We start from the raw sequence: 15219 nt of genomic DNA, 5'->3' as shown, positions 1-15219 counted from the left end.
AGCCACCGATTTGTTTCGCCCGGCGTGTTGACGCCAGTGGAGAAAAAAAAAAGGGGGAAACGGAGGCTATACAGGAGGAGCGCAATTGACAGATAGGCGACATGAATATACACGCGTTTCCGTCCACCAGCTGTACAGGGTAGATGCAAACAAATCGGCTTGATCTCAAAACGCGATTTCAGGAGCTTATAATGCAGCAACGTGGGTCGGTTTGAACGGAGACAAGGAAAAGATGCTCTGCTGCACGCTGGAGGTTTCGCACCGTAGGGCAGTGTGTTATTGACGATTTGCACGGCGTGGAATAATGCATCGAGACACAACTTTGTTCACAGGCCTGGCAGACTGCGAGTCATTTGATCATATCTTGTAAAAAAAGTGCATTTATTTGCGAGCCTGGCGTATGCTTTAGTAATCCTGTTATTCTTGAATATAGCTCAGTGCTTCAGTAAACGCCAGTGCCATTTATCTGTCAGCCCCGGAGCCCTGTGCTGTTCTACGGTTTACATTTTAAAACCCAAATCCTGCAGTCTATTGATGTCAGCGATTGCGTTGTGTAGATAGAAAAAAAACACCCCTCAAAGCTCTCCAGTTGTGTTGCCAATGATTGGTAAATTGTTGATGTAGGCAGGCCTAACCTTCGCTTATGCAGATCCAATCGATAGCGAGATAAAGACAGCTCTGGCAGGCTGTTTATGCCACTCTGTAAGTGTCACGGGGGTGTGTTTTAAATCCCGCATATCTCTCTTTTTTTTCTTTACACATGCCCCAAAGCAGCAGAGAAGCTGCTGTGTAGAGAGTGGAGACTGTCAGAAACACTGTGTCGTGTCGGGAGAAAATACTGTAAAGCGACGTCTCAAGAAAAGTTTCAATGGTTTTCCGAAAGTTGCCCGGTGTGTCGGCATCGGGCATGGGTCTGCGCCTGTCCCAGAAATTCGTCTTTCTGCTCTTTCTCTCCGGGTTGGTTACTCTGTGTTTCGGGGCCCTTTTCTTTCTGCCCGACTCTGTTCGACTAAAGCGCATTTTTCTGTCCAAGACCGAGACCGCGCCGGTCACGGTTGGCTCCGGGTCCGAGAACGATGCCAGGGAGCACTTAAAAAGACCCAAGGAGCAGGATCACCCGCGGGGCATGACCTCGGCTAAAGGGGAGACCAGCACCAAGCTGAAGAGTCTCAGCCGCAAGCCGCCCGTCTCTCTGGAGGCGACCGAGGAGCGGCTGGCCGGGGGGAAAGCGCAGGAGGACTTCACCCTGCCCCGCACCAAAACAGAGTCCGCCTCGGCTAAAGCCACCTCGGATACTTTCAGTTACAATAAATTCAAAGGATGTCTGCTCAAACCACCGCTGGGGAGAGACAACGGCAAGCCGAGCGACCCCAAGACCAACGAGCGCCGGGAGAAAGTCAAAGAGGTAAGGATGAGACAGAAACAGAATCAGAGATCGGATCATGCATGTTAAATGTTTCTATAGTTTGTAAATAGTTGCCTCAGTGTGGAAATTCCAGCGCTGTAAGTGTTATGGGAAGTCACGATTGAAGTTGGAGCGAAAAACAGGAAGTTGGCTGCATTTGGGGGTGAACCCAGGACAGATGTTAGAGTTTTATATGTGGCTGCACGGAGCAAATAAGTTTCAGTTGCACAGTCTTTTGAATCAGAGTGTTCATGCTGTCAAAACACAGCAGACAAACACAGACAAGCAGATAAAAGGCAGTCTGCCTTATTTAGATATATATAAATATATGTATATAAAGAAAACAATCATGCACAGTTGAAAGAAGTAATTATATTTCCCCTTGTTGAATTTGATTTGCCTGTATTTGTGTGACAATACAGACGGCCTCTCTATAGAAGCAGTGGGACTTTTGTTTGCCAAGCTCCTGTCAAACAGACAAGATAAATCCTTCTCAATCATATCAGACAGTTGTCTAAATTTACCCAGTGTCTTTGCCTTTTTTTTGCAGATGAATTTCCGTTGGGTTTTTCTATTGATGAAGGCAGAGAACAGTGTCAGGATTTAGGATGTGTTGACTGTTTTTTCCCTCCGCTGTTTGTTGTTAAGATTACAAGAAGTCAAATATGAGAAGAAACAGTGTGATGTAACTTTTAATAATGAGTGAATGGGAGAATTACTGCAATGTTTTTCTCCTTATAAAGCCACTGTGTTGAGAATAATCCTTGTTAGAGTTCATTCTGGTTATTTGCCGTGGTGCATGTAGTCATATCGCTGACTTGAGCTGTTAAATTGTGCTCCAGCAGGTCATTGTGAGTGCTAACATGCCCTGCGTTTACTCTATAACACCTCTATCACCCTCACACAATCTCCAGCAAATGACGCCACATTGTGCAGTGACACTTTGGCCAGGAGCTCTTCAAGCTGTGCCAGCTTTGTTGGGCCCTGTGGGGCCAGTAAGGGCTCCAGAGTGGGAGCGTCTGTGGATCACACATCTGTACCCACTCAAGGCAAGCGAGGCTGGCGAGGAGGAGGGAGGGGAGTGCAGAGAGGAGAGCCATTGGCCAGCATGTGCAGATGGGTTTCAGCCTTGGCATGTGACAGGGCTAAGTCCTGTTGTCACTCTCACTTCCAGCCTGCTGTCACCCTCTCACGATGCTCACATGCCTTTCATACCTAGAGGTGATGTGCTACATGATAACTGAGGCGGCGGAGGGTTATTCGCTCTCACTGACTCATTCTCCTTTGATGCTCTTTCAAGTGAATGTCAATGTGACTTTGCTTGCGTGGTCTGTTCAGCTGAGCTCGGCAAAGTTTTTGCCTCGGGGTCATAGTCGTCTGAGGAAAAGTTTTTTCTCTTCTCGTCCAATTACTGTCGCAGAATTGTGATTGAATTCCCTTGAGTGAAGAGCTTTTTATTAAGGCGTTAAAGAGCAGACAGAGCCTGCTTACTTACACTACATGTCCATAGGGTTGTCACGATACTAAAATTTTCAACTCGATACCGATACTCAGGAAAATATTTGATACTCGATACCATTTTCGATACCACAAGGATAAAAACAAAGACCTCAAAATTTAACAGAAATACTTATATTAACAAGAAAAATGCAACATGTTAAAATGAACAGAGCCACAGGTTAAATATTTATAATAAAAAACAGTTGTGCAAAAAGAAACTGCAACTATGCTAACAAGCTTCAGGTCTGAGGTAGTGCAAAAAATAAATGCAATAAACAATAACAATTAGAACAATATTTTGAGGTTGTATGCTGTGCACAATATTAGGCAAGCTTGATAAAGAAGTAACAACAACTTAACTTAAGTGTTCATTCCTTGACTAGGTATCGATACTTTTGAAAATGAGTATAGTATCCAGATACAACATTTTAGTATTGATACTTTTTTGAGTATCGATACTTTGACAACCCTAATACCTATGTATTTTAATGTCTTCTATTTCAGTTGTATTTTGGTAAACAGCCACTGTTACTAGAAAGTAGAGGTAGACCGATATATTGGGCAAAAAGAAACTGCAACTATGATAACAAGCTTCAGATACTAGATACTTTTGAAAATTAGTATCATATCCGGATACGTTTTAGTATCGATACTTTTGACAACCCTACTTACACTACATGTCCATAACCTGGTGTGCATATTTTGTGTTTTTTGCTATTGTTGTTGCTCCAGCTTCCAGTGTTCTCAGCCTGCTGGCAGCGCTCCAGACAGCTTCTCTCCCTCTCCCTCTCCTGGAGACTCACACTCAAGCTGCCAGCACAGGCCGACACGTTGCGAGCCTGTGCTGTGTCCAGGTTTACAGATGTAAAACCAGGGAGGAACTGTAGCAATAAAACTTACATGTTTTGATTTATTTTTTTCTGATGTATATTTCAGTGAAGCATGAAATATCATAAAGAATTGAATTCCTAGTTGTCACTCTCCGCTCCTGTTGTGGTGTTCACACGGAGCAGGGCTTTTATTCACTGTATGGCAGGGATGGGCAACTTAAATGCTGGAGGAGGCCACAATTTTTCATTGACACTACCACAGGGCCACATATAGGACCGTACACTTCACCAGATATGATGACACTGCAATTTTAAATATGTTTACAGTGCAGTAACTTAACATTTCATGCTCAAATGCATGTACACTGCAAAAAAGGTGTGTCTAAAAACAAGATAAAAACACTAAATCTGAGGGAAATGATCTTGCTGCATGGACAGATAATTTCACTCGACAAGATTACTTAAATTAAGACTGTTAAATCTAGAAATAAGCAAGTTGAACACTTACAATAAGAAATTAACTCTTAAAACAAGATACATTATCTAACACTTCTAAATCTAAGTTTGTTTTATCTTAAGAACCAAATATTTTGCAGTGTTTAACACAATAAATATGAATACAAAAGGTTTGAAGCAAATAAAAAATAACCACTTACTGTGATTTCTTTTTTATCAGTGCAAGAACAGCAGACCAACATTAATTGCAAGAAGTAATTTTTTGTGTTTTTTCGCTGCACTTTTAAGATTTCATGCTCAAATGCATGTAGTTGTACTGAGGGCCACTTCAAGTGAGGGTGCGGGCCGTATGTGGCCCCCGGGCCTCCAGTTGCCCATCCCTGCTGTATGGGAATGCAGAAACAGGGTATCCCCCTTCCAAAAACACAGCAGAAAGGGGTCTGGTCCAGCCCACCGAGTGCCTCCATGCCCAAACTGTGAATGGACATTGTTTTCTCAACTGCCAACAACTAGAAAGCCTCCCTACCTTCTTCTTCTTCCTCTGTGTGTGTGCACCCGCTGCCAAGTGAGGGTGAAGCAGGGGACAATGACAGTCTGATCACACAAAGCAAATATTTGAAGGCAGCCCACCACTAGCTGGGCCCCTCCACAGGATACCAGCAAATGCTGCCGGAGTATAGCCAAGGTGCTGTTTGCCTCCCTGCTAGCAGATAGTTCATTCTCCACCCAAAAGAGCTCCACGGGAGGAAGATAAGAGTAATTTTCACACAGCCTCCTATTTGTAATTCTGTGATGTCATGGCTCATGGCGGTGCTGCTGCCTCCTCTTCACTGGCTCTGACATCAGAGGCCGGGTAGCAGGGGCAGCGCCACAAAAAACATACGCCTGGAGCAACATATGGGGGGGATGTCCTTTTCTGCATGCACATTCTGTTGCTGATGTCCTTTTGCATCCACTGAGGTTATAACTTGGGAGTGCAGCAATGAAATAAATGCAGAAGTAGCACATTCGAACTAACACAGAGATATGATGTTGTGTTGTTCTGCACAACATCATATCTCTGTGTTAGTTTTAATGTCTATATCCATAAAGCAAGTGTGTGTGTGTGTGTGTGTGTGTGTGTGTGTGTGTGTTTCATACCTCTCTGGCCGTTAGTCAGACTGACCTCAGATTTCGTATATGGCTTGCACATGGCACAAAGGTGTGCCTCCTTGATTTTGAAAATTTTTGAATTCATTTTTTAAAATAAAATGGTAAATGGACCTGCCCTTATATAGCGATTTGCGACCACTCAAGCGATTTTACACTACAGACTGCGATCATTCACCCATTCACACACACATTCATACTGGTGGCAGAGGGTACCCTAAACGGTGCCACCTGCCACCATTGGGAATTCATTCACACACCGATGAACGCAGCATCGGGAGTAATTTGGGGTTCAGTATCTTACTCAAGTATACTTCGACATGTAGGCTGCGATGGTCAGGGATTGAACCACCAACCCTCCGATCGGGGGGCAACCCGATCTACCAACTGAGCCACAGCCGCCCCAAAATCTCATTATTTACGTAGGACGTGTTGCGGCATTGCACTGTTTCCGATCGGACGCCTTTTAGGGGAGCTCTGCCCCCTTTTAGGGGAGCTCTGCCCCATTGTGTGATAGGCCTACACCTGGTCAGTAACACAATTCACTCTGGATTTACACCCTGACTCATCTCATCTGTTAGTCTATTTAGCCTACCTATCTTTAGGAGTTTTAAAGTGGCTACAAGGTTCGATTTTCCAATAATATTCTAATAATTTCCAGCGAATATCAGTGTTCAATGTGTATGTGATGGATGGTGTGGTACCTTATGAAAAGTAAGTGTTTTATGGAGTTGCAGACATTGTAGTGTGGCATGTAATGTAGGAATACATACTTCCTGCGGGCACTGCACTAGTTCAAACAAACACAGAGCAAAGAGGACAGCAGAGAAGGAAGGCTGTATATCTCTCTCCTCTGTTGGTCTGCACAACAACATATATCTCAAAAGAGAAGTGTGCATTAAAGAGTGTTCTCTATGAGGACTGAGATTGGCTCTTTCCCTTGTATGCAGAATTTTTTTTTACAGATATGGTGCCGACAAAAGAGTGCTTGAATAAAGTGGCACATATCTTCTCTTACCTGATGTATTTACATGTGGAGAAGGTAGCACAGGCAGGAGATAAAGCTGACAGCTAAGAGTGCTGCAGTGAGAGGACAGACACACTGCAGCCTCTTGTGGTAGAGCCTCCTTCAGTGGAGCAATAAAAGTCTTCTGGGCTTTATTGTCCTCTGTGTGTGTGTGTGTGTGTGTGTGTGTGTAACTGTGTGTGCATTTGATGGCTTATCTCGATGATCAGATGCTTGGGGATGCATTTGGAGTTTGACAGTTTCAGTTGGAAGGCTTGTCACTGTGTTTATCCATCCAGTACTGAAGCCCACCTGCATCACTGTGTCGACTAACAACAATCAGAACGAGCTACATCTGGTCTGGTTTTAAAGCAGTTTCTCTCTTTAATGGTCAGCTGGATGTGCTTGCGTGCGTGAGTGTTATCCAGAGTAATAAGTGGTATCCGAGCGAAGCGGAAACCCCCGGTGTGATTTCTAAACATAGGTTTGAGAGGCAGAAACAGTTTGATCCACAAAGTTTGTAAAACTGTAACAAAGGTGCACAAAACTGATTTTTTTAGTTCACTTTACTATAACACCTCACCGTAAAAAATACAGTGAGTTTTCTACTGTATATTTAAATGTAAATATTAGCAAAAACTGTCATTTTGACTGAATAGTCCCTTTATTTCTAGGGTAATTGTGTCCTTGTGTCGTTGAGGTATTTCTCCTTTAATTTTACATGAAAAAAATGTGTGTTTTCTACAGCTTAACATTTTTGTACTATTCCTTGATTTACGGTAATTTAAAGCATTTACTATGGTGATAAAATGTTAATTTTGCAACCCTGTTTCTGATGCAATTTGTGTTTTACTGTAATTTCTACAAACATTTCTTACAGTGCATCTAATCTACTAACTTCATCTTTTATCCAAGTAAAGGGTGAAGGGAAATTGCGCCAATATTTAATTTAAGGGTGGCATGTTTAAACAGGAAACTTATATAAGAGAATCCAAGAGTTGTTGACTTTCAAAATATTTTACAAAAGCAAGTTAGAAAGATGATCTCGGTGCCAATAAGCCATAAATTTAGATGTTTAATAACAATACAATGAAGTGACAGTTTTTCATTGTTTTTTATTTGCACTTGTTGAGACATACCCAACTGTAGGAATTTTAGATTAAAGTCAATCTTTGCAAAACAACCTGAGGCCGAACTGTCTGTTCCAGAGCCAGAATTAAAGGTAGAGTGTGACTAACTGTGCAAAATATCAAATAATTGGTCCCGACTATAACAACTGAAGTGTGACATTGCACACACACATGGACACACAAACAGCACATAAAGCTGCAGAGAAAGGTGAGCTTGTAGCTGGACCTGAAATCCCCTTATAGCAGTAATGAGCAGTGAGCTGGGTGTCTGCCTGAATAAAATGCTGCCGTTAAGCCGGCGCCTGCTGGCCGGCTCTGAGCACCGTGACCTCCCTCCACCCCTCGTTCCCCTGCTGTCTCCCGCTAGGAACCAGGTGTGCCAAACAACCTTCGGTCTGAGCCAGGGAAAATGGCCGCCTGCTGAGCGAGAAGAAAGAAACGGAAGATGAACAAAGTCTTAAGAAAAGGCTTCCACTCTCCTCGCGCTCCCACAGAGCTGGAACATTTGTGCTTTTTTCCCTCTCCTCTGTGGAAGCTGTGCAAATGTCAGCGGCTGGTGTTTGGAGTATGAAGCCCGTCGTTGTCTTTGGTCTGTTTATGCGGGGGTGTGAGCCGCTCTGCCCGCTGGATATTGATACATCTTGCAAGTCAATAGCAGCTGAGGCAGATATTATCAACCTGTCAGAGTTGCCAGGCTTTGATGCAGACCTTCGCTGCCACAGAAGCTGACTCTTTCAACTTTTTTCTATGATTCATGTTTTATATGCATATTATAGGTATTTCATGGGTTTTTCATCCAGCGCCACTTCCAATAATTGGAACAGCAGAATATCCTTCCAGCTTTTTAACATGGCGAATGGTTAAACCAGGGTAAAGTGTACCACCTGGTGATGAACTTTTACTGTAACTACAGACCTCACTAATGTGTTTCCTGCTACTTTCTCTCTCACACACATGTTAGCCTGTCATTGCCTACATGGGTTACCCTCTTAAACAACAACAGACCTCTGTCACCACTTTAAAACTAACCACACATATTATACACAACATTGCAGTGAAGCCACCAACAGACGTTGATGTTTAACCGAAAGCAAACCTGAGGATATAGGGGCGTTTCCATTAGGTACTTTTCCCTCTAGTGAGCCTCTATGGGTGTGACTTGGTCACCGGCTAGTGGCTCAGGTAGCGTGATTTATGTGCAAACTGGACGCTGAGGGGTTAACATCTCCTGCTCTGACTGCAGCTGGGAGGACTGGGCCGCTTGTGAGTGCTTTGGGACAGCGCTACTCGTTAAGAGGAGTAGGAACAAGTCTCCAAAAGTCTCCAATAACACCAGAAAAAGTCGCTAGATTTGTCGCTAGTTGCTTTTTTGAAAAAGAGTCTCTAGAGGGGTCTGAATAGTCGCTAAATATAGAGACAGAGTCGCTAAGTTGGCAACACTGCTTGTCGCATCGGTCTGTTGTCACATTTAAACTCCGTTGGTTAGCCGCTACAAAAGTAGCTGTATGGGAACAGAGGACGAGGGGAACTAACTAGTGGGCGGAGCCAATTTCCAAAAAGTATTCAGGAAGTACTCAATGGAAACATGTCTATATCTTCTAAACATTCTGATGCTGAAATGGAATTATTCAGACAGAGAAATCAGGAAAAAATTAACTTTGTTCCTAGCAATGAGCTATTGTTAGATCTGGCAACATTGAAGCATTTTTGTTAGCCAAACTTTCATGAGATCTGGCAACACAGTTAACATTGGCCAAACTGTTTCAAAATTTCGAACAACTTAAGCTCGCCTGCAGACTCATTTTCTTAATGCTAAATGTTGCTGATAGCTGTGTAAATAAATAATTTTAGCAAAGAAAATGATACATATGAATATGTACATAATATAAAACTTTCACAACCCTTTCAACGTGTCCACTTAGGAGATATTTCATACCATTTGTGCAGCTTGTAGTGCATCATCTTTTGTCATAGAGCATCTTTGGGTGCATGTAAAAAGAAAAGAACAGCATTATATAATGGACATAATGCTCTAAGTACACTATCACATCATGGGTAGGTACAAGTTCACTAAGCAACCTGTTTTCAAGCAAACATTTAATATTGCACCAGTTCTTAAAACCACATAGCTGCACCATTCATTTACTGATACAGTCTGATGCAAACTGCTGCAGCTTCTAGAGTCTCTAGATCCGTTTTGAAAACCTCCGAGAATAAAAAGTGTGACATGAACTTAAACAAAGCTCAGAAGCTACGACGCTGCTGGCAAAGAACATGAAACGTAAACATTTATTATTTACAACATTACTGTTTATTCTACATACCCGCCATTAACCCAGTACAGTATCTTATGAGGTTAAAAGAGAAAATGGTTGTTGGGTTCCCAGAAGCTCATTAGTTACTGCAGTTTTGTTCCCAAAACAAAGTACTTCAGAGTGACAACAAACACACTAAACCTGTACGGACCTGCTTGTAATCACAGTAATTGCATGTTTATATAAAAGACCGTGGCCTTATGAAACCCACTCACTTTATTATTGCACATTTGAACCATTTATTCTGTTTTATGGTGATCACATAAAACAGTCATTTTCATTCTCAAGCATGAAATCTGAAAAATGATCCCAGCTAATGATGTTTCTATTAGTGCAAGTCATTTTGTCTATTCAGGTGCATTTTACTGGCAGAAAAGAGCACAGTTGACACAGAAAATATCCATAAATTTGATGCTTGCTGTTCAAGCAGAAGTTTGAGGGTTGCTGCATCTGCTGCATGAGCATGAGTTCATACAGGTGCATCTGAAAAAATTAGAATATTATGAAAAACTTCAATATTTTTTGTAAATTATTTCAGAAAGTAAAAACTTGTATATTATACAGATTCATTACGTATTAATGCAGTAATTAATTAATGCAGTAATTCATGCAAAAGGAGTCCAACCAAGTATTAAGTGTATAGAAATGAACATACTTTTCAGAAACCTGACATTTGTGTTTAAAATATCATTTTTTTTATTGACTTTATGTAATATTCTAATTTTCTGAGACACTGAGTTTTGTGTTTTCATTATCTCTAAGCCATAATCATCAAAATTACAAGAAAAACAGGCTTGAAATATTTCACTCTACGTGTAATGAATCTATATAATGTATGAGTTTCACTCTGAAATGATTGACAAAAAATATTGAACTTTTTCACGATATTCTAATTTTTTGAGATGTACCTGTACATGCCCATCTGGTGCTGACCAATGAAAATCTTGCTCACTTGTGCCTATGATATTGATTGGTTTCTCTACCCCCTGAAGGCGTTACATAACAATTTAAAAATAAGTAGGATGTGTGACCCTAAAGGTCAAAGCAGCTGCATCCAGGAAGTGTTTTGCAGAATAACAGTGAGAAGGTGAAATGTCAGGTAGAAACCTCCGAGCCCAGCAGAGAAGCTTATTTTCCAGGGGGTGATAAAAGCTGATTAAGTCACACAATACCAGGTCTTTTTTTCCCGCCCCAGGCAATCACTGCAGGAAGTAAGTGATCGGGTGAGACGCAGAGAGGAAAAGGAAGGATGTGAGTAAAAAGGGGGAGATGTTGGTGAACATCCTTTTTGCATTCACTGCAGTTTTCTCCCTTTGTGGTGAGGGCACGCGCTGCAGGCTGAGACTCTGTTGAGGCATGCTTTCCAAGAGTGTGTGTGTGTGTGTGTGTGTGTGTGTGTGTATGCAGAAACCTCTAGTTGCAAGTGCATTTATACAGAACTCTTTGCACAAGTTAACCGCTTACAAGATAAACGTCGGCCCTTTGTTCAGGCATATATGTTTAACCCTCTATGGTACGCATTATGATGCCAGTTAGGAAATTTTTTTTTGTTTTTTTGTCTTAAAATAGACTAAATAAACATAATCTGAAGACATTTTATAGTTCTTTTTTTTTGTGGAAGTTTTTGGGGTTGGTTGCCTGTAGGCAGCATTGTACCATAATAGGGCACAAGTGAAAAAGAAAGGTTTTAAAGTTAATTTTAACATAATTTATTTAGAAAACATGAGTAAAAGATTCAGTAGCTTCAACGGGGTACAATACATAACATTTTACATTTAAAAACATTGTAAAAGGAACTTTTTTGACTGAGTGTTGCCTATAGGAAACATTGTACCATTGAACCAACGACCCATTGAAATGAATGTCTTGAACAGTCGAAGTGTATGAAACTATCAAAAATGAAGGTTTACTCACCTATCAGTAGGAATATATTTTTTCCAGATGGAAATGTGCCAGGAAATTACGTTTTGAGTGATTTTTTGTGGCGCAAAATGGCAAAGCTGTTTCCTTTGGAAAAGTCTGCAAAATAGGGTTTCAATATGACCTCCTGGAGGTCATGTGACAAATTAAAGCTTTGCTATTGGTTCCCTATACTCTTCCCTCTTTTTTAAAGTGTCGCATCACTTAAAAAACATGCATTGTAGAAATTTGACAGGCCAAAAATGGGTATGTTGTCTGAGGGCAACACCGTACCATAGAGGGTTATGTTGGTGTGTGTACTGTGTTGGTGCGGGTTAGAGGCGGAAATGGAGGTTATATCACATCTTGAACCAATAAAATGCCTTAAGTGCCCTCTTCTCTGCAGAGGCCATTCAGATCCGACTATTTGTCCAAAATGTAACAACTGTGTGGTTTTTATACACATGCTGTGCAGTGTGTGTGTCTGTGTGTGTGTGTGGTTCATGTGAGCAAAGTAGTTTTAAAGTCGAACACATCTTATATATCTTTCCTTTTCCTGATGACGTGTGGTTCATGTGAGCAAAGTAAATGTTCCCCAGCAGTTTTAAAGTTGAACACGTCTTGTATATCTTTCCCTTTCCTGATGACGTGGCCTAGTCAACAGTTTGCAGATGTTTTTTTATCTTGTTGCACAATAAAAATCCCTTTTCCCCCCGTCCTGAAACTCCCTCTCATAGTTCGCTGCTGCACTTCCATATTTGCAGAGTCTTTAAATCAGGGCAGACTCGCTCTATTTGCTGGCTGTACTTGTCCTCGGGCCCCCCTGTCTGTGTTTACTATAGCCTGCGGGTGTTGCGTCAGTTGCCAGTAAAAGCGCCGGGTCACGTCCCGGGCCAGAATTTGTCCACATTCTGACCACCTTTCCCGAACAGAGGAGTGCACAGAGCTGTTAGCGAGCAGGGCTCCTGGCAGCAGCCGTGTGTTTTTCTTGAAATTAGATTTCCGGTTTTCTCAGATTTCATCAGCCAGACTCTCAAAAAGATCTTTTTTTTTTTACACCGTCAGTCCCCCCCTTCCATGCTGTGATGTTGCAATAAGTTCCTTGGAAGCACATTTATCTTGAGTTAACGGTGCTGCTGACATAATGGGGTCATTGTGGGTATACCTCTTAATCCTGGCTTCTGAAGGCCTGTGATTACTGGAAAAAACACACATTCATTCCTGTCTGGATGCTCTCAAGTACTGCGGGATTCCCCTCTTGGCCAATGACTTTCTGATAAGGCGGAAAACCTACATAGTTTGTACCTCTATCATATATTTCTCCATTCTTTCCTGTATGTGTAAATGGGCTAGTGAGCATGTTTTCACAACATTAACTATTGGGTTGTATCAATACATTGACCTGGATCATTGAATTGCTTCATTGACTAAATATCCAATAACACTGATGCTTAGTGAAAACATTGATACATATCATCTTTACCATGTGCTTTTATTTTGAAATTCCCACTGTAAATATATTCTTTTTTTTGTTGAAAATAATTGTTTGTTTTTTATTTAATGCCTGGCAGAGCTCCGTAAGAAAATTGCCAAATCACATTTTTACAACCTTGATTAAAAAAAGAAATTGGATGCTGTGTAAGACAAATTAAAACAGATTGCATTAAATTCACAATGACTGTATATATTTACAAAAACAAAAGTTTCCCAGTTTAGGCATGAGACAGCTTGTGTTTGTTTGTAGGTTGCAAGGGATTTGCAAATCATTGCATTCTGTTTTTATTAAGTTTTATCAGCTCCCCAACTTATTTGTAATACAGATTGTAGTTACTTTTTGTGACTTTATGTAAATTAGGCGTGTTTCCATTAGGTACTTTTCCCTCTAGTGAGCCGCTATGGGTGTGACTTGGGAGAGAGGATCCGCCAAGATCTGCCCAACTTCACCTGTTAGTAGCTCAGGTAGTGTCTCAGAAAGTACCTGCCTCAGGTAGTTACTTTCTGAGCTGCTACTGAGCGGCGATTTCGTGCATGCGTGATTCATTTGCAGACTGGTGCAGACTAGACGCTGAGGGGTTAACATCTCCTGCTCTGACTGCAGCTGGGAGAGACTGCTGCGGGAGGACTGGGCCGCTTGTGAGTGCTTTGGGATGGCGATACTCGTTAAGAAGAGTAGGAACAAGTCTCCAAAAGTCTCCAATAACACCAGAAAAAGTCGCTAGATTTGTCGCTAGTTGCTTTTCTGAAAAAGAGTCTCTAGAGGGATCTGAATAGTCGCTAAATATAGCAACAAAGTCGCTAAGTTGGCAACACTGCTTGCCGCGTCGGTCTGTTGGCAACATTCAAACCCTGTTGGTTAGCCGCTACAAAAGTACCTGTATGGGAACAGAGGCCGAGGGGAACTAACTAGTGGGCGGAGCCAATAGAATCAGCCGCTTTCCAAAAAGTACTCAGAAAGTACCCAGTTGAAACATGCCTATTCATTTGTTTTAAATGGACAAATGATACTGTTTCAGGCCCCTGAGTTGAATCGAATCCTCTCGTGGCAGACTTGTGATTTAGGCCAGCAACTGGAAATAACAAAAAACATATGTGGAGATTTGTTGTGCAGCGACCAGAGCAGCTTCCTGCTGAGCAGAGGCTCATCCTGGATTCCACCTCAGCCTGCAGAGCTGATCCCAACCGAACCTCAGAGGCAGACCTTTAGACCTTTAGCACAAAAAAAAACACCACACGGATGTACTCAGGCATTTGCAGATAGCCGATATATATATATATATATATATACATCCATTCGCCCAACTCCATCAACTCCATTATCTACACTCTTTAACTGCTCGTGCTGACATTATATGGACTATAATAACAAGAAAGAAAGGATGAGAAGCAGCCTTTGGGACTCACTGTGTCCTACAACAGTCTCATCAAACAGCACGCACGCTTTCAGCCCAGTTGTGTTTTTGCAAGCTTCAGCCAATGCATGATATTACTGTGTGTATGTGGGTGGGTGTGTGTGTGTGTTTGCTACAGATGCAGAACATGGAGAAGATGAAAGGTCCAGGGATGGCCTTGTTTGCTTCAGGCTCTGCTTGACATCCTTTGCTAGGTGGCGAATGAACCAACTCTTCTACCCCCCCTCACTTTCTCTATTTCGCCTCGCTGCTCGGGCAGATTCAACAAACAGGAGAGAGAGAGAGAGAGAGAGAGAGGAAGAGAGAGAGAGAGAGAGACAGTGGCCTAGATGTGACCAGTAGACTATCTGAGCCCCCCAGCTGAGTTCAACCCCCTGCCTTTATGCCTGCCTAATTGGTCAGAAAACATGCGTGGCTGTGTTCGCGGGGTAATGGCAAGACATTAGAGTGGGCCGGGGGACCTGGCTTGTCCCCCGTGTGTCTTCCTCCTCTTCTCACTCCTTTGCTTGTCTTTTGTTTGCTCCTTGCTGTGATTTCTTGTAGGGCTGGGCAATATGGACCAAAAGTCGTATCTCGATATATTTAGGCTGAATATCTATATACGACATATATCCTGACAT

The 15219-nt window shown here is 42.1% G+C and overlaps 1 protein-coding gene across 2 annotated transcripts in view; it reads left to right on the top strand.

Annotated features, from left to right (window-relative positions):
* The window catches only part of LOC131975609 (mannosyl-oligosaccharide 1,2-alpha-mannosidase IA), a 316222-nt gene that overhangs the window by 489 nt on the left and 300514 nt on the right, over positions 1-15219 (top strand). For both annotated transcript variants that reach the window (XM_059338286.1, XM_059338287.1), the window contains exon 1: positions 1-1405. This exon is cut by the window's left edge. In XM_059338286.1, coding sequence (XP_059194269.1) covers positions 869-1405 — 537 coding nt within the window. In that variant the 5' untranslated portion in view covers positions 1-868. The remainder of the gene's footprint in view (positions 1406-15219) is intronic.

The sequence above is a fragment of the Centropristis striata genome, chromosome 8 (genome assembly GCF_030273125.1).
Source record: "Centropristis striata isolate RG_2023a ecotype Rhode Island chromosome 8, C.striata_1.0, whole genome shotgun sequence".
Classification (NCBI taxonomy): Eukaryota; Metazoa; Chordata; class Actinopteri; order Perciformes; family Serranidae; genus Centropristis; species Centropristis striata.
This window is presented reverse-complemented; position numbering and strand designations above follow the sequence as displayed.